This window comes from Ochotona curzoniae, unplaced genomic scaffold, assembly GCF_017591425.1.
Source record: "Ochotona curzoniae isolate NIBS_2020 unplaced genomic scaffold, NIBS_Ocur_1.0 scaffold_4701, whole genome shotgun sequence".
NCBI classification, from domain to species: Eukaryota; Metazoa; Chordata; class Mammalia; order Lagomorpha; family Ochotonidae; genus Ochotona; species Ochotona curzoniae.
Window position 1 is genome coordinate 54,928,730 of NW_024467122.1, and position 27,521 is coordinate 54,956,250.

The following is a 27,521-nucleotide window of genomic DNA, read 5'->3' on the forward strand; positions in this document are numbered from 1 at the left end:
CAAAATTCATTATAAGTAAAAAAAAAAAAAATCTTGTCTTGCCATTAAATAATAACAAGACAGACAATAGCAAGATAGCACTGAACACTATTCTAACCAGAACAACCATTCATTTAAGTAATCCTCACTGTAGCCTCGTTTTGTAGGACAGAGGAGTAGAAAGATTGAAAAAGCTTGTTCCAACTCACATAGCCAATAGGACTCCTGCTATGTGATCTGACATGTGGCTATAAGTGACTGATTCTGCCTCAAATTCTTAAAATTTTGGATAACCTCCTAAATGTTAAAGAAAATAATAGAATATATTTGGACACTACCTGTTTTGTCAAATTTACTTTTCAGATCACACTCTCTGGTAAGAAGCATAGCCAATCAACAATCAAAGAGCATCCTCCCTAGTTCTTAATATTTATTGGAACTATGGCGTTTTTTCCATCCCCATTGCCACTTTGCTAATTCTTTGGTCAAGTTATCCCAGTTGCTCCCTAACTGACCTTCTTACCTCAAGCCCTGCCTGAAGATAACAAAGCAGAAATTAAAAAAGGATGCCAAAGAATGTGCAGCAAATCCACTTCTAGGAACATTCAGCTTCTAGAAAGGAGATCTGCAGAGAAAGAAAAAGAGAGATGCAAACTGCAAACCCAGGTCTTCACAAATCTAGAGAAAAGTGAACATAGAGCCGATACGAAGACATTAAATGAAACCGTGTGTTTGCATACAGTGCAAGCTGCTTGATCTGTACCTAGAGATTATGGGAAGAACTGTAGTCGGGGCTTGTGTGCCCTGCTCCCTATCCTACCAGCTTCCTTGGACTCTCGTCTCTGGATCAGAGAAGCTCTGCTGACTCCAGTCACCCTTTCGTCTTGTGCTGGCTTTGTTAAGAACTGCCCTGGGCAGGGCACTGGGCAGGAAGGAGATTCCTCACATGATTCAGATTAATCCTTCTTTTCTCCCTCCCTGAAGTTGCACACTGCAGTAACAACACGGCTGAAATGCAGACAAGAGGCTCGACATGGGCAAGAAGGGCCCTGCTGCTTGGCATCCTGTGGACTGCTGAACACCTGCCTCTTCCGGGGGCCTCTTTGCCGCAACGTCTTCCAAGGGCTACAGGTAAGTGGACAGTGGGGTCAGCTAGTCTTGCTGCTGTTGCCACAAGCTGGCGAAGGGACACAGAGAAAACCTCACTTGGTACAGTTTGGCTTGTGTTTCCAGCTCTGTTGATTCTGGTTTTCAGCTTCTAGAAGGGTATCAAAGAGTTTTGATCTCTCAGATAATTTCTTAACGACAGCTCCAAAAGAATTCACAGAGCTTAAGAAGCAGGCAAGGCTCTGGTTTTTATCGCTGGAAACTCCATCATGAAAGGAAAAAAGAAAATTTTTTTTTTATCCTAGACATTCTTTCTGAAACAGTGGATGATTCTTTGTAGGCTTATGGACAACTTGGTCTCTGAAATGAGACAAGGAAATATCAGAAATCTTTATTCCCCAGAGATCTGGTTTCTACTTCAGAAAGCAGTTGAAAATCCCTCTTCAGAAATAAAGCCAACAAACAGAAGTGATTTCATGATTTCATTCTGCTACCACCGCAGCTTATTTCATTCAAGCCTCTCTTAGTGGTGGCAACCACTCATTTAAGACTTCGCAACTACATCATGTTCAGAAGTGCTTTATATGTTTTCACAGAGTTTTTAACAATGCTTCCCAGATATGCCACAGTACTGTCTCCTTAGGAAAACACTCTATGAACTTGAAAAGTGTGACTCCAGCCTTCCTCAAACCTTCACCTCCTTTTCCTTATCAGAAAATAGCACCCAGTGTGTGACTTCATCATCATCAGAATTCCCAGAAGGGTTTTTCACGAAGCAAGAACGCCTGGATGGCGGCATCGTGATCTACGTGCTGATCATCCTTTACATGTTCCTGGCTGTGTCTATTGTGTGTGACGAGTACTTCCTGCCCTCCCTGGAGATCATCAGTGAGTGTAAGTGGCTGGAAAGCTCCCCTCTGCCCTGCCAGTGCAGATATGTCTCCCTCCAAAACAGGCTAGCTACAATTGCATCCATCTCCACTGGACACAGGGTATGGATGTAGAGTATATAAGCGAGACGCCAATACTTATTATACTGCCTATCTCCTATTGGTACACCTCACTGCTTGGCTGTCAGAACTGTTTGACGATTTTCAAGTATATAACGAACATAATTGAATACTTGCCGTTTTATATTCAAAAATGTGTTTTACTGTAAGACCACTGTGTAACTTTTTAAAGAGAGTTAGTTGATAAATAGATGCAATGAAGGACCACCCTCCTTCCCCACCTTCCTAGCCTAGCATCCTACCAGGAAGTAAATTAGTACGCTTAAGAGTCGATGAATGAGTAAGCCTTGTATCCCACGAAAAGTGACTCTGAATATCAGACAAATGTTTAAACTCTTTTATTAAAACTCGAGCCATTGCACCCCTGAGCACTCTGCTTCCAGCAGTGTGCATTTCCCAGAATGCTGCACCTTGGTCTTCACTGGTGAGTAAGCCCCTGTCTGGTTGAGACTGTTCAAAGCCATGTCGAAGCCTAAGGCTAGAGTTTCCTACTGTACTTTCCCAAGACAACCCAGAATTCTTAGCATCAGCAACCCCACTGAATATGCAGATGCTCCAACACACACATGCACACACACACACACACACTCAGCTGTGTGTTACTACCGTAACTTCACAAAGACAAAGCACGAACGGAAACTATCTTTTTCTAGTGGCCCTTTCCCGCTTTTTGTTCACTGCAGTACTGCAATATTCTTAGGACTTAGAATAATGGCTTGCAATTGTGAAGTTACTCAACATCTAGTTGCTTAAAAAGGTTCTATGGAGCAGGTCAGTGTTTATTTATTGCAAGTATTTCTGGTTAAGTCGATACGATTATTTATTCTGTTATACAGCTGCTACTGTCTTCTTTAATGTAGATTGGATTGTTACTTTATTTTTCTTAAATTAGTGAACTACAAGAAAAAAATTAAGATCACTTATATGCTCACCATTCAGAGATCCCCAATTACTATTCTGTGTGGTTCCTTTCAGTTCTCTAAAGCTTGCAATATGTAGTTTAGGATGTTCTTTCTGCATATAACATTGTACACATTTTCTCATGTTATTAGTATTGAAAAATGCGATTTTTATGGTAGAATAAAATGTGTGGTTCTTTAAATAATTTGAACATCTAATATTATTTTTATACCTGGTAGATATTTGGCAAAAACATAATTTTCAAAACCGTGAATCACATCAAACTATCATTTCACCTGAAGCTGTGCACACTCATCATTGCTGATGAGCCTTACGGCATAAATTGACCAAAAGGCACCCCTAAGGATATATCAACTTGCATCTCCACAACGTATTGTGGCTTCCATTCCGAAAAACTCTGAACAATGTCACTTTCAACATTCATTGATCTAATATGCAGTTTCATTTTGTAAACTTTGTATTTATGTTATTATTCATAGGGTGAGCATTTTATGTTTATCAAAGTTTTAGTACTTTTCTTGTACATGGGCCTTGTCATTTTCTTAGATATTTTTGAGACTTTTCAAATATGTGTAACGGTATTAACCCCTTTTATTCTTTAATTTTGTGTCAGTTGCCGTTTCATGGCTTATTGTTCCCTTGGTGAGTGTATGTGTGTGTGTCTCACATTGAAGCTAGATATTTTAAAATGCCTTTATAAACCTCTCCCAACATGATTCATGTTGCTTGTTTTCTTCCAGCACTTTCTTTTACATTTGTTTATTCTAATAAGAATTTGGCTTGTTATAGCCTTGATGCTATTTTATCCCAAAGTTGATCAGTATTCTTATTTAAAGTTCAAATATATGTATATGTTTCTATAGAACAGAGGTCTTACTAATGAGTTCATTCTCATAGCAATACTACATGTTTAACTAGAAAATGTGAAAATGAAGAGCATCCAGCCAAGAAAACTAAGAAATTAAAGTTTTAAGATGACATGTCAGTCTCCAATGATTCCACTGCACAAAAGCACAACTGAAAGAATAAACCTATCAAATTTGTAGTGGGAATGGTGAAAAAAAGTTAAAAACATGCCCAGCCTTGCAGAAGAAAATATTACATAAAAATTTAGACTACAGTTTAGAAATAATCTTCACTGGTTTTCCTAGCGTTATGTGTACAATAATGACTTCCCCTGCCACTACTAGAATTGCTATGAAATACCATCAGCAAACAGCACTTTTTGCTTCACTCTCCCTTGAAATACAACACAGTAGCTGTTAGGGATGTGTGACTGATGGATGCCCCGCCACTGTCAAATCTTCTTTGGCTATTAAGAATTGATCCCTCTGTCCTGAGTCTACAAAACATTGGCAACATTTATGAGATAGAAATAGTGCTAGCTCATTTTTAAATGCCTATATATTAATTCTACCAGTTCTCCTTTCAAGGTCTAGCATGGTCTTCATTTAAGTTATGACATCAGCAATAAAAAAACAATTCCCCTGCAATTTGTTTACATCCTTCGAAACTGGCTTAGAGAGCGCCTGCAAATGCATTGTATCTTCCCATAGACCCTTGATGAACCTTGAATTGTAACGGTTCTACTCATTTTGTCAGTTAGCATCGACTACATTAATCTTTAAAACAGTTTACTTCAGTGTTATTTGTTCACTTATTAACTATTTATAATGAAATGAATATATAACACCAAGCATGATACTAATATGTATATGTGAAAAAAGAAAAAGAGATATTATGGTTTCAATTAATCTTCACAAAAACCCATTAACATAGGAAATAATACATTGGTTTTACTGATGATAACTGCCCAGGATAGGTAATTTCTCAAGACCACACAGTCAGTGCAAGGTAGATGTCTTGGCTCTCTGAAAGCAAACCTGAAGAATAATTTCACTTTCAATGCTTTTTTTTTAAACTTTTACACATGCTTATTGGAGAGTGTCTGCCATATGATGTTGTTTCAGAAGACCTGTTCTAATTGAGTGGACAAGGAGTTTTCCTACTAATTACACCATTTTTTTTGAATGGCAAAGAAGTAAGCAGGGAGACAAGAAAGGCACTGTGATACATACACAGAGCTTTGCCACCTCCTGGATCACTCTCCAAATGTGCCCACACACCAGGGATGGTGAGAAGCAGCCGGGATCCTGGGACTTCGTGCAGATCTCCCTCACTAGTGGTAGGGAATCAGGTACCAGAGCCACGCCCTGATGCCTCTCAGTGTGCATTCATGGGAGGTTGGAATGTCTGAGACCCAAGGACTCAGACAATAGGATGCTGGCACCCCAAGTTGTGCCTTAACCACTACGCCAAATGCCCACCTTCCATCAAAATTGTTGTCTCGAATATCCATCTTCGCAAAGAAGATTGCACTGAATTGTTTATCAAAAATCAGCTTAGAATTTTGGCAACCTTTGGGGGTTTGTGCTTGTTTCAGAAACAGAGGGTATTAGGCAGGTAAAATAAGAGAGGAATCCAAAGGACAGGAAAAGAAGAGTGACTCAGCGGCTTGCGGCCATTTGTGCATGCCTGAATCATGAGCTTTTTGTGAGATCCAGCTGTAGTTTGTGAAGTTAGCCACACTGCCTCCTAGCTCTCCCTGTGGCTTGAGATTCTTCCCCCTTCTCTGTATCTCTGTAATGTTAGGCTTGCTGAACAGTCCACACAGTGCTGAGAACCCCCAGGGTCCCCGGGGGTGGGGAGCATACACTGCCATTAGCTGCTTTGGGTCTCATTTTACTGCAATGAGTTTGTTTAGAGTCTGGTCGAGATGCTTAACTTCTCTGCACATCTCAGCTGGGAAGCAGGACAATTGTAATCCTTAGTTCATAGATTGGTGTGCCAAAAACATAAAGAAAAACATAAAGAAATACAATGAATTGATCGCACAAGTTCCTTACCCGTAGGAAACTTGCACTGAATGTTTATCATTACATATAACAAAGGTTAGAAATCCTTCACTCAGGAAAGATCAAAGTGGAGAAGGTAAAAGATCAAAGTCGATATTAACAAGTGAGAAGCAAATGCCAACTCTGCTGTGTATTTGCTAGAGCTTGAAAATCAAGTTTATGGTAAATAAAATGCGATTTCTATTACAGAAAGTAGGAAGTAAACTCGGGAAACCCATTCTTACTGTATCTAATAATCCATTTGGCAACTTAAACTGTACCTTTAAATATGTCTGTAATATTGTTTAAAATTGGTTTCATTTCTTTTTTGAAGATTTATTTGGAAGGCAGAGTTACAGACAGAGGAGGGGAAACCAAGAGAGAGGGCTTACGTACATTTTTGTTTCACTCTCCAACTGGGTTTACTGGCCAGGGCAGATCCAGGCACAAACCAGAAGCCTGGAGCTGCATCAAGGTCTTTCAAGGGCTGACAAAATGCTGCTTTTCTCAGGCACATTGGCCGGGCACAGGATCAGAAGTTAAAGTAGAGGGGACTCCAGCTGTTTCTCCGCTGGGGTCCAGCACTGCGCCCCAGCTGCTCCTTAATCGGCTGCTCCACAGGGCGAGCCCTTGGTTTATTTCCTCTATGTCTGCACCTATGCCTTTTTATTCCATCCTTACCAATTTTTATAGTTTAATATAGTCCTCCAAGTCACATTTAATGTAAAAAAATACATACAAGTAAATACGATGTATTTGCATAAAGCCCAAATACGACTATTACCTTTTGTCTATATAAGCAGTTATCCTTCTGGAATTTAACAGTGGTTTCAGAGATACCGAACTGTGAACTACAGAAGCATTTTTGACTTTTGTTTTTCAAGTTATTTACATGGAAAACTCTAGGAATCCCTTCCAGCTGGTCACTTGGTACAGCCCAAATTCCACAACAAGCTAGCTAGGAAACATTACTTTTTAAGTGTGAAGCAATATATTATTCAGTTCAATCAGAAATTCTAATTGAGTTTCAACATGTCTTAAGTAAAAACTATCTCAATATCATTTGAGAACATAATTTTTAAAATATATACTTATTTAATTGAGCCAACGTTTGCCCATGCTCTTCTGTATGTTTTGAAAATACACAGTAATCAAGCAAGTTTGAATTACAGGTAGAGTTCTAAACTGATAAAATTGGGAGCCAAGTCATCCTGTGAGCATGGCCCTTGCATAGCCTACAGTGGAGGGGATGGTTTGGGCCTTAATGCTCAGGAAACTTACAGAGGCAAAAGCATCCCCAAAGAACAAAGATACTGAGAACCGCACTCCCTCTCCGCCTCCTGAGCGTTCCCTCCTCCTTGTGGTTGTTGTTGTGTTTTCTCCCTCTCATCTAAATTGTGGTCTCCTTGGATTGCATTTAAATCTATCCCAGGCAGATGGATTTAAGTGAGTGCCAAGTAGTCTGTGTGTTAAGGTGATGCTATTGCAGAAACCAGCAGCGATAATAATGACATGAATAACAGAGCTCTGTATTCATTTCTTCACTTTACCCACACGGATGGATACGGCAGTTTTTTGGGTACCAGAATGATTAGGTACCCTCTCTTCTGCAATTGTTAATTCTGTAACCTGGGGAAGGTTACTGATCCAAAACTTGGGATTGTGAGGTTTGGAGGCAATGTGTCTTGTGTGTGGTTAAATGCTAAGGGAAGGAGGCATTCCACCATAAAATTATAGCTGTTGTCAGCACAGGAGGGGGGGACCTTCATTTTCATGGGGACTCAAACCTTTAAAAGCATTAAACATGAGTTCAGAAATCATTGCTTCATATTTCTGATAAAATATGGGTGATAAATGTAACAAAATCAATTTGTTTTGATTTACTGCTAAGAAAACCACACAGTTGGGCCCGGCACAATAGCGTAGTGGTTAAGATCCTGCTTTGCATGCCTCGGATCCCATATGGGCACCAGTTCTAATCCCAGCAGCCCCGCTTCCCATCCAGCTCCCTGCTTGTGGCCTGGGAAAGCAGCAGAGTATGGGCCAAAGTCTTGGGACCCTGCACCCGTGTGAGAGACCTGGAAGAAGCTTCAGGTTCCTGGCTTCGGATTGGCTCAGCTCAGCCATTGTAGCCGCCTGGGGAGTGAACCATTGGACAGAAGATCTTCCTCTCTATCTCTTCTCTTCTCCGTATATCTGACGTTGCAATAAAAATAAATAAACCTGAGAAAGAAAGAGAGAGAGAGAAAGAAAGAGAGAAAGAAGGAAAGAAAGAAAGAAAGAAAGAAAGAAAGAAAGAAAGAAAGAAAGAGAGAAAGAAGGAAAGAAAGAAAGAAAGAAAGAAAGAAAGAAAGAAAGAAAGAAAGAAAGAAAGAAAGAAAGAGAGAAAGAAGGAAAGAAAGAAAGAAAGAAAGAAAGAAAGAAAGAAAGAAAGAAAGAAAGAAAGAAAGAAAGAAAGAAAGAAAGAAAGAAAGAAAGAAAGAAAGAAAGAAAGAAAGAAAGAAAGAAAGAAAGAAAGAAAATCACAGTCCTGGGTATTTAACCTAGCAGTACTAAGCAGGTTAAGATGCCCACAGTCACAGGAGAATAACCTGCGTTTGCTAATAATGCCAGCTCCTGAATCTGCTTCCTGCTCATCACAGCACTTGGAGGCAGCAGTGATGGAAGAGGAATTGGGTTCTTACCACTCACACAGGAGAACTGAATTTCATTCCTGGCTGCTGGCTTTCGCTTTTTCCCACGCCTAGGATTGTCACCATTTAGGAAGATGACCCGCTGATATGAGCACTCTCTATTTCACTGTTTCTCTCTCAAATAAATTCTTTTTTATAAAAGAACAAATCACAGACTGTACATGCACCTAGATATGGCAGAGAGGCAATTTCATATTGTTGAGAAGCTAAACATTTATTCCCATCATGCTTAATTTACTCAAAATATTTATAGAATTGTATAAAGTTAGTTTCAAGTTTAGTTTGGCAAATCAATTTTATTTAGAAAGAATTGCTTCTCTGGGTGCTATACAGAGTTACTCAGCATGAATATTCACCACAGTTACTACATATAGCCAAAAGAGGTTTATTGTTTCCAAGATTCTGATCCAAATACAAACAAAAATTCAGCCTTTTAAAAATTGTGCCAGAGGAAACCGAACTGCAAGGTCCTATAGTTGAAACTATATCAAAAAGCAAATTGTGAAAAGGCTGAGACAAACTAGAACTCTATTAAAATGATTGCAGTGGCTAAAATACAGTGTAGAAGTACAAATGACTCTTCCTCCCTTCATACATACATTTTCAAGGCTATATGACTGCTTTATTATAACAGGAATTTAATTAGCAGTGAAGATAGTATAGAATCTGAAGCCATAGAAACCCTAGTCTGCCTGTCGAGCAAAGCTTAAAGCTATTGGATAATGGTTATGTAGTCCGAACATCAGTTTTACAGGTGACAACTCAGGAGGCTTGCTAAATGACATGTCCAAAAACCTCATCCCAAGTTACTGGAAGTGCCAGAATCTAGACCTCAGTGGCAGTTTGATAGCTCTCTTACTAAGTATTCTGTTTCCAGACGGAGCTCTGCTAAACCAGGACAACCTTACAATACAGCACGAGGGGAACACATCTGAGCAGAGTCTGATAGTAACCAGTTAGTGTCTAAACAATGTGTTCGTACTCAAACCTATAAAGAAAACACATTTCTGCTATTTTCCGAATGAAATGTGGTTATGACTTCAGCATAATAGAGAGGGAAAAGAATAACAGCTACGGAAGAAAAAATCTGAACAATTTATCTTTAATAATAAACTACCGCAGAGAGAAATGCTACTCAAAGGTCAGAGAAGACAAAGCCAATCTATTCTAAAGTTCAAAGGCATAAACCATTTTACAAAGCATTCTTGGAAGCTTATGGTATAACGTGTTAAGTATCTTTAAGATTTTACACATTGATCTCCATATAGAAACGTTCCTGCTTTCCAAATTCAGTTGGAGCCCAATGAATAACAGCAAATGGTAGCTTAATAACTTTAGAAAGCAGATTGTTCTCAAGGGCCCATTTCCCTGTCTTGCCCAGTAGATCACATCTCTCCTTGGAGTCATTTTTTTCTGGTGAAGAATTCTTCAAGTAGTGTTATGCAAAGGATAGTTAGTCAGCTACACCCAGTATGGATACTTATGTAAAACTAAAGAATTCTGGTTTTTTTTTCAATGTATTCCACGTATGATCTAGCCATGATTTCATTTGGGAAGATAATTAATAATAGTGTGGTAACACTAAGTTGATACATATGTTAGAAACTTACAAAGTATTCTGGAATCTCGGCATCTAGCTTTTACTCTAGGAAAGAATGCAATGAAGTAGTTAGGAAGGCAGCACCACAAGCAGGAAAAAAAGAATTCAATCACCAACTGGGTTAGAACTGGCCTGGGTGGCTCTGTAATGAGTCTCTGCGGAGAGGCAGACAGAGATCTGGGCTTGCCAGTGTCGCCAAAGGCGTGGTTTCCCACATTTAGGTTCTTTACTATCATGTAATCTCATAAATCTGCTTCCCCCCAAAAATGAAATACCAGAATTCCCACTGCAGACAGTTGATAGCATTATGTACATAAAAATAAATTGTACACCATGCAAGTAGGATACCCGCATAATTTTTTAAATAAGACAAAAGCTAATCTCAGAGTTGCCTGCTTTAACTTTTCTCCTGTTTTTAATTTTATGGCCAATTGGTCTTACTAATATAATTATATGCACATAGAATTATATTTATACACATATAATAAGAAATGTAAGTAAACCAATGAAAGAAATGGTTTGAAATGCAAATTACACAAATCATCTCTTCTTTTATTAGTCACTGTAGGTAAATGAACATCAAGTGACAAAATTAAGGAACTGAATTAGCGATTCTAGTTATGCTGATAACTGCAACTATCAGTGGATAATTTTTCACAATGGAAATTTATCTGTTGGCGAAACAACTCAGGTTAGAAATGGTTGGGTCTCTAAGAGCAAATAACCCAATAGCAGAAAAATTAATGTTTGGGGCTAGTAGCATTCATCAGAGAATGACTTTGCAAGGACTTCCCAGGGATTTCTGAATAAAAACCAGATCCTTACTGGAAGCCACAAAGCCTTGTGTAATCTTCCTATTATTTTTGAGATCACCTACTGCTTCTCATTCCAGACACCCAGTTTTCTATTTCTCAAACACATAGGCTAACTTCCACTTCGGAACCTATGCAGTCATTTATTTTGCCTAGACTCACTTAGCCAGGTATATGAGTAACTAGCGCCTTCACTTCAAGGCCTTGAGTTACTTGATCAATTAAGTCCTTCTTGGTTACCATTAAAGAATCTCAATGCTTCTTCCGTGACATGTTAGACTCACAGCTCCTGTTCTCGCCTTTACACGAGGATCTCTAGGATGCTATTTCTTTTGCTTGTTCCCCCAGCCCTACCCCACCACTCGAATGAAATTTCCTTAACAATACTTTGTTACAAACATTGCCATATTATCAGCACTAAATTTAAAAAATCTGGCAATGTTTATCCAGTAACTTGAACAAATCATTCCTCAAACTAATGGCTTAAGAAAATTATCACTTGTCTGGCACAATAGCTCAGTGGCTAAACATTCTGCTTGCATGCTCTGGGGTCCCACGTGGCCATTGGTTCATGTACCAGCTGCTCCACTTCCCATCCAGCTCCCTGCTTGTGGCCTGGGAAAGCAATGGAGTATGGCCCAAAGCCTTGGGACCATGAGCCTACATGAGACCCAGAGCAAGCTCGTGGCTCTGGATCAGCTAAACTTCACCTGGTGAGGCTATTTGGGGAGTAAACCAGCAAACCGAAGATGCTTCCCTCTGTCAGTCCTTCTCTCTGTAAGTCTGCCTTTCCAATAAAATATATATCTTTAAAACAAAATGATAATCATCATTCTCTTACCTTTTCCAATTTCTGCAAGTAGCGTCAAGGGAGGGGCTGGAATTGTCTGAACTCTGACTACCTCCTATGTGCCTAAACAGACATTTGAAACTTAGTAACTGAAACTGCACAACTTCCTCAGCCATCTGTATACTTTGATAGACCCATGAGATCTCTCTGTATATGGATTTCAAGGTAGCAAGACTTTTTATGTGGTGGCTTGGGCCTCTAACAGCGAGTGGCCATGAGCAGAATATTAACTCATCATCTGCTGTGTCCTAATCTTGGAACTCCTGTGGCTTGCCACTTGTATACTTCATTAGTGAATAAACTTAAAAACTACTGATTTGCACCTTCTATCTTTTTTACAAATTGAATTTGATTGCTTAAATTACCTTAGTTTATTTTGTAAAATAGTTCCATTGATGTTATTCCCTTATAAGCTCCACTGCTAGAAAAGGGATTATCTAGATTTAAAATGTTAAATCTTGGCATTCAGGATACATATGCATATAGCTAAAAAAATTTCATGGAAAATGGAATTAAAGTATATTTCTTGGATGCAAAAAAAAAAAATGTTCATGTATATGGGCCTTGAGCAGTATCCCAGTGGCTGAAGTTTATGCCTTACACACGTTGAGATCCCATATGGGCAGCCTTGCTTCCCATCCAGCTCCCTGCTTGTGGCCTGGGAAAGCAGTGGAGGGTGGCCAAAGCCTTGGGACCCTACACTGTGTGGGAGACCCAGAAGAAGCACCTGACTTCCAGCTTCTGATCAGTTCAGCTCCAGCCATTGCAGCCACATTGAGTCAGCAGATGGAAGACCTTCATCTCTATCTCTCCTTTTCTCTGTATATCTGACTTTCCAATAAAAATGATAAATCTTTAAAAAAGTCCATGTTAATGAAGGATCTTCAAAAAGGTCATGTAAAACTACACGAAAAAGCAGTATACATGTTTTAACATACAGAAATTGCATGATATATATATATATATGTATGGTGTTTCATTACATTTAGGTATTGTACAATGTCCAATAAGAATAAATATGTTATCCTTTCAATCATCTTACATTTATTTAGTTAGGACTTCCATAAACCCTATCTTCTAGGTTTTAAATAGAGAAATACACATTAATGTCAAGTTCACCTTACCAGGCAGTAGAACCCCACATCATTAACTCCTGCCTAGCCCACACCCATCAATCAACCTTTCCAAACTGTCCCTTTTCCTCCCCAGCCTCCCGCAATCACAGCTGTAGTTTTAATTTCGATGAGATCACCTATTTTCAAGTCCATGTGTGAGTAAAATCATGATATGCATTCTTATGTTAGGTTTATTTCACTAAACATAATGACATAATGACCTCTTTTCATTAATGTTATTGTAAATGATAAGATTTAAATATTTTTAAGAACGAGTGATTATTCCATTGGGCATCTGTGCCACATTTTTTCACCCATTCTTCAGTAGATGGGTTGCTTCCATTGAAATCACTGAGGCAGTGTCCGTTCCGTAGCCGTTGTCAATAGTACTGTCATAACATAGACCAGTGTTCTTTCAAGAGCTGGTTTCCCTTGGACTCCCCAGCACTAACAGGATCGCTGGATCATATGGTAGTAGATCTAGCTTTAGTTTCTGAGGTCCCGCCACTGTTCTTCTCACAATGGCTGCGCAAACATGCATTCACCAACGGTGTGCCACAGCTTGCTTTCTCCTCATCCTCACCTGCACTTACCTTCTGTCATTTTGAAAATACTCCTTTTTCCTGGCATTCGGCTCCTGGCATTTACATTTCCTTGATGATGAGTAATCCTGAGCGTTTCTTTACATGCCAATAAGATGTTTTGTTTTCCTTTAAGAAATAACTTTTTAAAATTTAGTCTTTTGCTGTTTAGTGCTTTATGTGTCCTAGATATGAATCCCTTGACAGATGTAATAGCTTGCAAATATCTTCTCCATATTCTGGAGATTGTCTCTGATTCTGTTGGTCCCTTTTCTGTGCAAAAATTCTTTAGTTTGCTGAAATCCCATTTATTTTACTTTTTATTTCCTGGGCTTTTATAGTTTGGAACAATCTGCCTGTTTCAATATCTGGAAGTGTTTTTCGTATGGTTTCTTCTAGTAGTGTCAAAGTTTTAAATCCTGTTTAAGTCTTTATTTGAGCAGATATATGTGCTTAGTGAAGAGATAGGAGACTAATTTTTCTTTTGTATGTGTATATCCAATTTTTCCAGAACCATTTATTATAAAGGCTTGTTTTTCCAATGCACATCCTTAGCACCTTTGTGAAAGATCAGCATTTACGTATAGATGTGTGTGTGTGTGTGTGTATCTATAGTCTGATTTATTCCACTAGCCTATGAATATTTTATGCCAATACAATGCTATTTTACTGTAGCTTTGTAATATACTTTAAAATCAGAAAATCGGGAAATGTTAAGTTTCCTGATTTGTTCTTTCCTCAGGATTGTTTTGGCTACTTGTCTTTTATAAAGCTTCATTTTACACTTGAAGGGCAGAGTTAGAATAAGTGGAAAGAGTTAAAACTCTCCCTATCTGCTCATGCAATTCCCCCCAAGTAGTCACAACAGCTGGAGCCAGGCCAGGCTGAAGCCAGGAGCCAGTGACCTCATTCAGGTGCCCGCATGGCTGCAGAGGCCCAAGCACTTGCACCATTTTCTGATGCCAATGTGCATTAGCAGGGAACTGTGTTGGAAGTGGAGCACTTGTGACTTGCTAACATTGCAGCTAATAGCTTAGCTCATTGCATCATAAAAATGCTGGTTCCTACTTTGGTGTTTCTAGTTCTGTGAGAAATGTCGAATTTTGATAGGGATTGTATTGAAGCTTTAGATATCACTGGGCATACAAATTCTGATACTGATTTTTCTAATCCATGAACACATGATCTTTTTATTTCTGTGTGTCTTCTTCAACTGGTTTCACCAGTGACTTATAGTTTCATTGCAGTTTTCTCCTGTCTGGTTACACTTACACTCAGGAGTGTGTGTGTGTGTATGTGTGTGTGTGTGTGTGTGTGTGTGTACATATGTGCTGGAAGATATTGGAAATGAAATTGCTTTGTCAAACATTTTTTATTTTCCATGACTTTTTCACATACCCCAATATGTGCTTCTGAAGTCTCTTGGTTTCCTCAGATTTTATGTAGGAACACTAATGGATTCATAAATAAACCAAGACACTAGACACCTCTGCTTTATAATCTACGTGTTTTATTTTTCCAGCTTAAGTCAGTGTCATGCTTACGAGTTGCTTTGAATATATACTGGATTGTGTCACATACATGCTTTCATTTGCTCCTTTATCAGATATAACAATCATTTCATTTCTCTTTAGCGCTTGGATTGTCTCAGGATGTTGCAGGTGCAACATTCATGGCAGCGGGGAGTTCAGCTCCTGAATTAGTTACAGCTTTCTTAGGTAAGTATTTCTCCTTGTACGTTTTATGTACATGGTGTGATTTTCTCCAAGTGAAAACTAACTTTTCCACTATTGTTGTGCTCACAGGTGTATTTATCACAAAAGGAGATATTGGCATCAGTACTATTCTTGGATCTGCAATTTATAATCTTCTTGGCATCTGTGCAGCCTGTGGCTTGTTATCTAATGTGGTGAGAAAACTTTACTCAGCACGATTTATTGCCTTGGTGAAATCTACAAACAATTCTTTGTAGTCTGGGAGTAACAATGAGTCTCTAGTAAATGTGTTCAAATTTATTCATTAGAAAAACAGCCTGTATTCAATTTAACCGACTAACAACTCTTTGTCAAACATAGGAAAGTCAGTGTAGGTTTGGAAACAATTTTCTTGTCCTCTAAGCAGTATGTGAAAGGTAACGTTTAAACACAAACATGCAAATGATTTTAGCATTGTTAAGCATTGAGCTTTGAATGACTTGCCCTGTGACGGAAACAGTAAATGAACTGTCATCTTACAGGTTTCAACACTCTCATGTTGGCCCCTATTCAGAGACTGTGCAGCATATGCCATCAGTGTGGCAGCAGTTTTTGGCATAATATTTGATAACCAAGTTTACTGGTAAGCTTGAAATAATTTTTATTCTTACGTAAGACAGAGAGGACTTCATTGATGATTCAGTAATTTTTCCTTCAGACATGTTACTTCATGTCTCACTTACCTGCCACTTCTACACCATATGCCAATGGGCCTCGGAAGCAACCTCCTCGGTACAATTGCTTGTTAGGTTCTTCTCATTGCTTGATAGAAACGTTCGCCAGTCACGGAGACTAACATTTTTCTTTCCATGTCAGCAGTCTATTCACAATTTGCCAACATTTGTTGTCCATTAAAGCCTTAAGAGTTGGTTTCTTCTTTTACTGGACTATTGATTTACCTTACTCTTCTGAGAAGTGGTCATGTTCACAAAAGACTAGAGAAAGATGATGGAGGAAATAAGAGAATTCTCTTTAATTCCCTTTAAATCACTCCAGCTACCTCTGTTATTAGATTAGCAGGAGGAACGATGGTCTTTTTTTTTTTTTTTTCCCCAGGCACCAACAGTGTTTAAGCTTCTCTATTAAAAAGTGTTTGCTTTCCCATGATCTCTCTGTGCCCAGCTTGTCCAAGAAAATCAGAGTGTGACTGAGTGGATAGATACAAACTTTGTCCACTAATTAGCCGCAGGCATCTAGAAGATATTTACGTCTACATTAAGCATCATAATCAATGTCAAGGACACAGACATGCAGGCTGTGCACTACACAACTTCCAAGAGGACAGTAGAAAACTGAAAATAACGTAAATAGTGCATGCTGGAGTACTACAACTTAGCACCATTGCACAATAACTGCTGTCAAGAAATAAAGTACAACACAGAATTTTTAAATTAATTTCTCTGACATGCCGCTTGTCTTCAAAAACAGACTATTGGTGTAGCAGGGATCCTTCTGGAATCCATAAGCTGCAAGGGACTGTCTAACAGAGTATCCAAATTCATGTTACCTCCATTAGGAAGATTAGAAACTTTGTTCAACTGTGGCAGACATATACTGGTAATAAGTAAAAAGTAAACGCAAGCTTCCGATCTCCTGCATTAGCGAATTATAGTTCTTTAGGTAAGAAACCAGAATACTAGGAAACAGTTGGTGCCAAAAGGATAATTTGAGAGAATATTCTTTTTCTCTTGGGAATAGTAGCAAATTTACCCACATTAAAATTTTCTGCATTAAATGCACCAAAATTTTTTTGCATACAAACCTGAAAGGCCCAAGACAAAACACTCTAGGAATATTTTATACAAAACTCTATGCTGGGAAAATGAGTGAACAGATACTATGTGCACTGGTAACTTTCAGTTTTGTGGACACGCTATGTCAGTGAACTGAGTTAGTAGATGTCCATCACTATTCATTATTTTTACCTTGAAAATTCCCAATTGTTATTTTCAAGGTATTTTTATGTCTACCATTTAAAAGTAATCCACAAATGAAGACAATTTTTATTTCATATGGAAAGTATCATACTTTTATTAAGAAATGTGTAATAGCACTATAACAAAGTTTGAACAAGTCTACAAAAGTACGTACAAGTGTTCATTCTAATGCTCTTTTTAGAAATTTATTAAACAGATACTTCCTAAAATCTATTCACACTAAAATAAATTTAGCTAACGTAAAAATACAAACTTCTCGCCTTCAATTTATAGGTACGAAGGGATTTTACTGCTTTTGATATATGGACTGTATGTTTTGGTGCTGTCTTATGACATTAAAATTAACCAGTACCTAATAAGGAAATGCAGTCCTTGCTGTACCTGTCTTGCCAAAGCTATGGAGGAGAGAAGCGAACAGCAGCCACTGATGGGATGGGAAGAGGAGGGTCAACCATTCATTCGTCGACAATCAAGAACTGATAGTGGAATTTTTCATGAAGATTCTGGCTACTCCCAGCTTTCCATAGGTTTACATGGTCTTAGTCAGGCTTGTGAAGGTAATAACTATATCAGACTCACAATTAAGTCTATACGTTTGAAATATAAAAGTCTCATTTTAATTCAAGTACTGCTACTTCCTACATAGAAGACACTGCAGATGCAGAGATATTCAAACCCGGCTCTAATGGAGCTTCCAAGCACGGGTAGAAAAGCAAAGCCAAATATTAAGGTCTAAGTATCACAAAGGGATGCCAAAACAATACATAGCTGTGGTTTATAAATGGGAGAGATGCTATGAAATTTGAAGACAGGTGTCACATACAAAAGATGTTAAGAAATGGGGTGATGTGTGACCAATGGAACACAGCTACTAATATCTTTATTACATAAATGATGCAAAAGATAGAGTATATTCTATGAATTGGAGCCCAGGAAACAACATAAACCAAAGGCCCGCACAAGGTCTAGCAGAACTGCAGCAGAGTAGCGTTTCTATTATCTGAAATGCTTGGGGCAAGAATTTTTTGGAATCTACCCACATAATGAGGTAGCTTAAGGATGGGATCTAGATCTAAACACAAAATCCATTTATGCTTTATTCCAGTGGGCCTGTATTTTGACTCTGACCCATCGCATGCCACTTGCTTCAATAGCTTCAGAATTTGGATTAGGGATGCTCAACCTGTATGATTATATGTGTAGTTGGGGAGCAGAGGAAAGCAGCAAGAGTTTGTAATGCTAATCTAAGAAACCTAGCGGTTTGGGATGGCAAAAAATATATATATATTTTAATAAATTTGTAATGTTTTTGATGAAGGAAATTATTTTTATTTTAGAAATATTTCCTCAAATGATGCTGACAATATAATGAAACTGAGTCAAGAGATAGGGAGTTGCAGGAGACTATTAGTATACCTGACAAGTTGACCAGATGTCTAGATGAAACAAAGAATGAAATGGAACAGATGTAAGAAAATGGAATGAATCAAACCTGACTACTGAGGAACACTGGGCAAGAAAAAGGAGCAAATACAATCTCAGCACAATCTGAGAAATTGGGAAAAGCTTATAAAAGCTAGACATTTAGGAAAATGGGCTGATTTGAAGGAATGAAATCGCAAAAATTTTTAAATGTTTGAAGCAACAGCAAAATATTTATGTATGTTCATTAGAAAATCAAATTCAGCTATGACCAGAAATGCAAATTATGACTTCCATTGTTACACAAATTAGTTTCTAGTCTTTCAGCTATGAGCCTTTTCAGCTTTATAACAAGAAACTCAAAAGAGCTAGTCCAGATATTTTATTACATTAAAAATATTGTTACTCATGGTGCAGTGGTTAAGACTTGGCAAGCTTTTTATAAAGAGTCTACTGCAATTATCTGTGACTGGATATGAATGATTTTTGTGAATGTTGTACAAACTTTAAACAATTTTAATGTGTTTTATTCCAATATATTGTTTTCCTGGTTTTCCTCTTATTTAACAATGAAATAGGTCTAAACAATAAATGGAATACATATCTTTGTAAAAAGATTAGTTTATGTTCTCTATGTATGCATTGTCTGATACACACAGCAGACCAGAGGCACCATCAGTATTGGAAAGTGGGGTGCAACTGCACCAAGTTGGGATAGAAGCCAGGTTAGCCAAGTTAATCCCACAAGTAGACGTTACTAAAACCAATCCATAGTGCAAGAAATTTAAAGTGTCACTTCATAAGCACTCTAATATTTAATGAGTGGCCCAAGATAGTGTAAGTTCCAAAACTAAGAAATGCTAAGTGTTATTGCTTATATTATCTTCCCTCGAATTTCAATTCATTTCTTTTTGCCAACAGTATCAGTACTGACTTACTGAAATGTATTAGACTTTTAAGAACTGATACAACTAATTTATTTCAATATAGCTTTCTAAGTGGGCAATTGTTTAATTTTTCCAAACAGATCCACCTAGTGTTTTCAACATGCCTGAAGCAGACTTGAAAAGGATTTTCTGGGTATTATCTCTTCCTATTATTACATTACTGTTTCTAACCACACCAGACTGTAGAAGAAAGTTTTGGAAAAACTACTTCATGATAACTTTTTTCATGTCTGCACTATGGATATCTGCATTTACCTATGTCCTGGTTTGGATGGTCACAATAACTGGTATGTACCTAAAACACAATAGCTTAATATAAAAATCAAGTAACTTTGTAAGAAAAAATTTCATATAGTCTTAAAGTAATATAGCTAGGGAGCAAAGTTCTTTCAGCATGACTAATGATTAGCACTATTTACAAAAAGGTTAAATATTAAAATGATGAGATTTTTTTGATTTGCATGCTATGTATCAACCATTGTCACTATTATACAAACTAGGGAATAAAGGGATTGCTTTATAAATGCACAGGATGTCTTCTTTTATGCTAATACTAATGACTAAACCCCACTGAAAATAGACAGGTAATCAGTGATTTGGGAAATAATGTGTCCTCACTCTTTAACTGATGTGTACACACTTTGGCTTTTCAACACAGCAATATGAGTATACTATGGTATGAGTGAAAATGGTTTAAAGTAAAGTTTCACTTTAGGTTTCTACTACATGCATGGCTAAAAATTAACTATTCCTGTTTGGCCGCTATCCAATCTATTCCCAAAATAAAAAATGAAATGTTGGCAAAAGATCAGAAATTTCTCCCCAAAAAGTTTAACCTAAATTGACTTATATTAGATAAACTACTGTTTATCTGACTGGATCATCTAATCTAGTTTTAATTGTGAAGTTTTACTGTACACAGGCCCATTCATTTACATATTATTTGTCGCTGCTCTCACACTGCAGTGGCAGAGCAGAATAATTGGAAAAGAGGCTATGAAGCCACCTAAGCTTAAAATAATTACTATATAATCATTCTGACACAAAACAAATTTGCTAACCCCTATCTTTTCCTAAATTACTACATAAGTTTTACAATAATTTGTTACACAAAGAGCAGAGTATCTTCTTTTAATGAGGAAGTTTTTTTTGAAAACTAATTAGCTAGTATGCTAAATCTACCCAAACTTTCAACTCAAAACACATTTAATATCAGAAAAATATAGACAGCAAATTCAAGCAATAGATCACAGAACAGCCCCCAAGATGATAAATTAGTGTTATTTATGTACATATGAACTCTAGCAAAGTAGGTAACAAAATTAACAACCAATTCCAGTATCAACAGAGAAGCATGCAAATAAGTAAGCTACATTCTAATCAAGTTCTTTCAACATTTTAAGAAAAATAGTCTAAACCAAGTATTATGTTACAACTTCAAAAAAGCAGTTACATGTCCTTTTTTGTTGTTTTTTTAAACTTCCCTTTAAACTTTTAAACTTCTATTTCCCAAAATGAACACATTTCTGAAAAATGTTGAACGGACATCAAATTTAACAGAAGTATTAATAAATTGGGATCATATGTTTAAAAAGCTCAAATAGAAAACAAAGTCTTGTTTTTCTCAAAGATTATGGGTTTTGCCGAGGAAACACTAAAGTACATTACGAAGGTAAGACTTAAAAAAGTATACATGTGAATACTATTATAGGTTTAAAAATACTGTAAGTATTTTGTTTAACTCTGACTACCTACAGTTTAAATGAGATCATCTGTCTCATTAACATGTACTAAGCAACAGCCCTGAAAACAGTAGGAGTCCACAACCCCCCTAAGAATAGCAAAGAGGGAGATTTCACAAGGGTCAAATTTTGGCTGTTAAATATTTGTTAATTAAGAAAAACCTATGTTATCTGACTTTCCAAAATTTCCAACCTGATTCAAGTATTTTGTTAGTTAAAAACTATGTTTGCTCATACTGGTTCTAAAATTTGTGCCTATTTTATTTTTGCTCAAGGACAAAGAATCTAACAGTTGAAGAGAATGTTAACAAGAACTGCAATATCCATAACTTGTAATATCTACATTTGTTGCAGGAGAAACACTAGAAATTCCAGACACAGTCATGGGCCTCACTTTATTAGCAGCAGGAACAAGCATACCAGACACAGTTGCAAGTGTGTTGGTTGCAAGAAAAGGTAAGAATCAGGTCCCCCAGTCTGCAATGTCCACTGTTCAAGCCTGAGTGAAACATATTATGTAAAGAGTTTTAAAAATATTTACTTCCTCAGTAACATGAACTGAATGAAAAAAACATATAGCTGAAGTGTACTATTTAATAGCACGTTAATTTCACTAAATCTAAACCCCCAAGTACTCAGCTGAAATGTGCATTAAGTAATAATTAACCATGGCAAACTAGAATGAAAAGCAATGAGTAAGCTACATACTTATTGAAAAAAATGGTTTAATAAATAATTATTAAATAAATGTTAAGATTTTAAATACTAACCCAATAAAAATTCTAAAATACAAATTCAGTAAGACTTTTGCTCTCATAACAACTTTCCAAAACTAATCAACAACAAAAAGCATCCAGTGTTCTTTTCTTATGAAGATTATTAATAAAATACAGTATTGGTATGCACATTTTGACAACATGCTTCTTTTGCAGGTAAAGGAGACATGGCTATGTCTAACATCGTGGGATCCAATGTGTTTGATATGCTATGTCTAGGTGTCCCGTGGTTTATTAAAACTGCAATGATAAATCCATCAACTCCTGTTGAGGTGAACAGCAGAGGACTAACTTACATAACCATCTCTCTCATCATTTCAATTATTTTTCTTTTTTTAGCAATACACTTCAATGGATGGAAGCTAGACAAAAAATTAGGAGCTGTCTGCCTAGTATTATACTTTGGGCTTATTACATTGTCAGTTCTATATGAACTTGGAATTATTGGAAACAATAAAACAAGGGGATGTGGGGGCTAATATTAATAGTTATGTGAAAAATCTGAGTAGTTCAAAGGAAAGAGAAGGAAAAATTCATTTTTTCATTCAAGACAAATAAACATGAATTTTAGAATCTAAACCTTACTTACAATAATTCTTTTATCACCAAAGAAAGTAATTTAAAACCAACCAAGATCACATCTTAATTTTGTCTGAGCCTTTTCACTTCACAGACAATTACATTTATAAAACAAAAATTTGAAAAAACCATCTACATGTTACCTTACAATAAGCTGATAGAATCTGGGGAAACTAGAACAAATAAACCCCGCTATGCAGTACTAAAGACAATAACAAGAAAATGGCTTATTTCATCAAAAACAGTATAACCATTCATTTAAACTGAATGACCAGACTTCTGTCCTTTAAAAACCCAAACTTGAGATTAACAAAAATCACAGTATTTTTAACATTATATTGTTAAAAGCTGGTGCGAATTTTAAAGTTCATTTTTACAGCTTTTGTAGGCATACAGAATTACTTTAAAAATGACTTTTAATAAGAGATTCAGCAAAACAGATGTAGGAATGTTCCAATGCTGGTTTGAAATTATGCATTACGATCCAAGCGAACATCAATTTCTCTGCCACTGATTTTGATGCCATTCATTATTCTACAAGCTTTCTCAGCTGACTCTGGGGAGTCAAATCTGACCGTTCCACAGCCTTTTGACTTTCCATTTTCCATTTTTATTTCTGCAAACATTACATGACCTGTAAAGTAAAGTAACAGAATTAGTTGTCAGGTTAAAGGAAGATCATTTTACTACACAGATTTAAAACTTCCTCATACCTAATGAAGTACCAAGATTTTTGGTAAAAGACATAAATATTTATGTTTTAAATATCAAAATTCAAATAAGCCTTTACTGCCATCACGTCACATCCTAATATGTAATCCAACTCATTTAAAGTAATGTGTAAAAACACATCAAAATATATAAATTAGAACTGGCCTGAATTTGCCTAGGCTTTAATATTTTATGTTACCCTCCTAATTTTGGAATAAATTTTATAGAAAAAAGGCAAGCTGGCACAAATGCCACTAACTCATCAGGCCCCATCACAAATTGAGGCAAATAATAAAAATTACTTTTAGAATAGTTGTTTATGGCTTAATCTAGTTAACTTGTTATCTTTCCCTTTCATCTTCATTTCACTCCTCTGTTCCCTGCAAATAAGAGCAAGTGCCCCGTTTTTATTTTCCAGGATGTCAAGGGACTTAATAGTTGAGCCACAGTGCAAAAGCCATTTAGTGTCTTTCACAATTTGAACTCAAACTCTAAAAATGGCACCAAACACTTTTTGGTTTATTATAGGTTTAAAACTAATAAAAACAGTAATAACAGAGGAGAACCTTAAAGAAGTTTCTGGAAGGATGAAATGCAAACAACTATTTCTTACACAGTTACTACTACAGCAAATACTACAGACTGATATTTGAAGTAAATCAATATCATGTATCAATATTCAATGTGGACATTAAAAAACACCATCTCAAAATACTTTAAAGAGTAAAAAGACAATTATTTATTATTCACATAAATAACAGGCAAGACTATATTCAGCCAAATAGGATCCATGATGCTCCAGAAAAAAATAGATTCTAATTTAGTATGTGGCTGTTTACCATATTATTTCATTCCCACCTACATGTCAAAAGAAAATAAATTAAAGGACACCTATCTAACATTACAGTTGCCAGTCAGTGTGGGCTAAAATTAGTATGACAACCAGTCAGATGGTCAGACATGTTTAGTTTTATAAACGGAAAAAAAGAGGGCCAGTGAGAACATTACCAAAGCCCTCTCTAGAAGATAATTTTACTCTCAATGCATATGTCAGTTATTTTTTTTTTCAGTTAAAATATGAGTTATCTTTCATCAACAACATCCTGGACTACTTTTCTACCTTCTGTTTTTTCATGTTTCACTCTAGTGCATTTATTTTTAAAACCAATTGGGAGTCAACTGCTCACCTATTCAACATTAATTAAATAGTCCACGATATTAAATGCCATAAGGAACCATATTCTTGGAAGTCAGGCCAGGAAGTCCTAAAATATGTTTTGAAAATTATAAAACAGGCGTATCCCCAAATAAATCATAATAAAATAAACCGAAACACTAACACACAACTGACAAAACAAAGGAAAGAAACAAAATATGGCAATCACAAAACAATATAAACATCACTAAATTGAAACTGGAAGAATATTTTTAAAAGATTTAAATATAGATGCAGAACAATATCCAGGGTTCTCTTAATTGCACGTATGCTATACCTGAAAAAGAAGCAAGTTCATTTGAATACGCATAGCTTGGTAAAAACAGCAGGACTTCAGGGTGCTGTTAAAGGCATGTATGGAGAATTTTCAATGGCTTTTGTGTCAAAGTTTCATCCTTATAATTTTAAACACAAACTAATGTTTTCCTTGTTGTAATCATCCCACAATCAGTTTATTAGAAAATACAACGTTCACACACAAAAAAATATCTTCAAAATGTCAAAGGAAAATATTTTGCTATACTTTCAATCTTGCTAGAGAAAAGTTGTTTTTTTTTTTCCTTTTGCTCCTTCTTAAACGATCTCCCTTAGCGTAGGATTCACCTTGCAGAGCTCCAGATCCCTGCTGTCATAATGATCGCAAGGTCTTTGCAGCAGAAAAGAACCCTCCGAGAGAGTCCAACTGCTGACAGTCTGGACAGCCGAAACAGAGAACAACCTGCAGACGCAGCTTTATGGTTAGATCATCCAAAGACTCCAAAGAGGATGGAACCGAGTTGTAGGTTTTAGAAGTTTCTTCTGAACTGTATGAGATGCCCAACTGAGATATTTTCTTCTTAAAAAATGATTGATAAGGAGGAAAAGTTGGGTTTAGATAACTGGTGAAAATCATACATGCCTTAAAAAATTGTAGGGGCAGGAAAAGTTACAGCATGAGGGACTGACTTGTGGCTATGAATCCCACAGACCAGAGGACAACCATGAGACCCTTAGTGAGAAGCACTGTCATAAGTATGCATAGCTGTGGAATTTATCTGGGTATATTAATTAAACCACTTTTCTACCATATTAATTTATCAATCTTGGGATTTTTTTTTTTCAACTTGCCACAAGCCAGTACTGAGCTCTTTGGCAGTAGATATATATATTTTCCCTGAGTATCCATGACAACTATAGTGTATCCTCTTAGGAAGAAAAATGGTGTTCCATGCATTTCCCCTAAATAGTACCTGCCTGTAAATGATCCCACTAGTAAGATCCCTGCTTATACAAAATGTCCTTGATAAATCAATTAGAAGGGCCGAGTCAATGTTACATTATAGGTTATATTGACCTCAGTACAGCATTTTTCCATGTTTATTAATTCAGAAAAAAGTGTTTTCAGCTATCCACAGATATTAATGTTCCCAAACAACCTGCACCGTTTTGCTTTCTGTTAGATTACCTAGTTAACTTGTTTACAAAAATATTTTTATGAAGAATACGGTTCCCTTTGTTGAATTTTAGATTGAAAAATAAAGAGCTATCACAACCCAACTACCGAGAGAAAATTCTGTAGTTACAATATATGTTGAGAGCAGAAGTATCTGACTTTATTCATCTTCAAAATTTTAGCAACTAGTGGAATGTCAAAACTACAGCTTTCCTTAGATTTAATGAATGAAAAAATAATGACGTAAATGGATGAATATCTGCTCAGAATGCTTAACTTATACATATTTCCTAATCTCTTATTCTCTGTACAGAGGCAAGGAAAGGTGCTAGAATAAAATCATAAGATTCTTGCCCTCATGAGCTTCTATCTAGGACAAAAGAAAATGTGAACTAATAATGAAAAACTACTACAGAGAACCTAAAGATTAAATTAGCTGTGATAATTAACACAGGCTATATCTATGGGAAGTCATTAAAATGATCCCTTTTCCTGAACTTACAAATTTAAAAACAATCCAAATATTCTTAGTTCTCTATTATTCCATGAGGTTGAATTAACCACTTGTCTCATCATATATTACTTACGTAGCCTACTCATGTGATTACGGTCTCTGGAATTCTGTGCAATGACAGAAAACTACCAGCAGGCAGAAAGCTACTCTATACTACCAACAACAAAAACCGCAAGTCCAGCACCGTGTTGTAGCAAGTAAAGCCGCCACTTTTAGTCCTGGCATCCCATAATGGGTGCTAGGTTCTGTCCCAGCTAGGTTCTGTTCCACTTCTGATCAAACTACTTGCTAATATGACTGGAAACACTACTGAAGAAGATGGTCCAGCTGCATGGGCTCCTGCACTCATGTGGGAGACCAGAAGAAGCTGCTGGCTCCTTGCTTCAGGCCAACTCAGCGCCAGACATTTTAGCCACTTGGGGAGTGAACCAGCAGATGAAAGCTCAATCAATCAATCTCTCTCTCTCTATCTCTTAAATTTGTGGGAAAAAAACCTACACCAGTTCTCCCATTTCAGGAGAAGAGCAAGAACTTATCAATTAAGATATTCTATAACAAAATATAGTACATAAAAGGCTCTTTTTCAAATGTAATAAACCTTCTAATCATGTCAGACCTGAACAAAGAAACACGTTAAAGTTTTACAGGGAGTTTGGTTGCTAAGAACAGTTTATAATTAGAAGGGGCCTCAAGATAACCATGCCCTGAGCATTTCACGCAGCAGATTCTATGCTACCTGATAAACTTCCTGTGTTGTGTGGACATTACAGAGTGTGCAGCATCAGTCTCCACTATTAACTCCACATCAACTGGATGTCAGCTTGTGGCTGGCAATCCACTGCACTAGGCTATAAACAAGGGAGTAAATACACCATTTATTAAGTGTTTCTCTGAAGAAAAAGCCCTTTCAATGCAAACAATGATGATAT

General features: G+C 36.9%; 2 protein-coding genes across 6 annotated transcripts in view; one reads left to right on the plus strand and one right to left on the minus strand.

Moving 5' to 3' along the window:
• Window positions 1–919: 919 nt before the first annotated feature.
• Window positions 920–22,645, plus strand: SLC24A5 (solute carrier family 24 member 5). 2 transcript variants are annotated; one of them, XM_040970057.1, is made up of 9 exons: window positions 920–1,110; window positions 1,801–1,980; window positions 15,197–15,280; window positions 15,368–15,471; window positions 15,799–15,899; window positions 17,527–17,810; window positions 19,703–19,909; window positions 21,719–21,820; window positions 22,297–22,645. In XM_040970057.1, exons 1-9 carry the CDS (start codon window positions 993–995, stop codon window positions 22,617–22,619), a joined length of 1,503 nt encoding a protein of 500 aa, XP_040825991.1. In that variant the 5' UTR covers window positions 920–992; the 3' UTR covers window positions 22,620–22,645. The 2 variants fall into 2 exon arrangements, with proteins under 2 accessions (XP_040825991.1, XP_040825992.1); XM_040970058.1 differs by lacking the exon at window positions 1,801–1,980 and having other exon boundaries at window positions 978–1,110; window positions 22,297–22,624.
• The window catches only part of MYEF2 (myelin expression factor 2), a 35,805-nt gene continuing 30,763 nt past the window's right edge, over window positions 22,480–27,521 (minus strand). For all 4 annotated transcript variants that reach the window (XM_040970056.1, XM_040970054.1, XM_040970055.1 and 1 more), the window contains one exon: window positions 22,480–23,353. In XM_040970056.1, coding sequence (XP_040825990.1) covers window positions 23,190–23,353 — 164 coding nt within the window. In that variant the 3' untranslated portion in view covers window positions 22,480–23,189. The remainder of the gene's footprint in view (window positions 23,354–27,521) is intronic.

Bases quoted from the DNA above. Each gene is read 5' to 3' on its own strand.
- SLC24A5 (XM_040970057.1), top strand. From the start codon at position 993: ATGCAGACAAGAGGCTCGACATGGGCAAGAAGGGCCCTGCTGCTTGGC. The intron at 15,281-15,367 runs GTAAGTATTTCT...TTGTGCTCACAG, and splicing joins ATTAGTTACAGCTTTCTTAG to GTGTATTTATCACAAAAGGA. The intron at 15,472-15,798 runs GTGAGAAAACTT...GTCATCTTACAG, and splicing joins GTGGCTTGTTATCTAATGTG to GTTTCAACACTCTCATGTTG.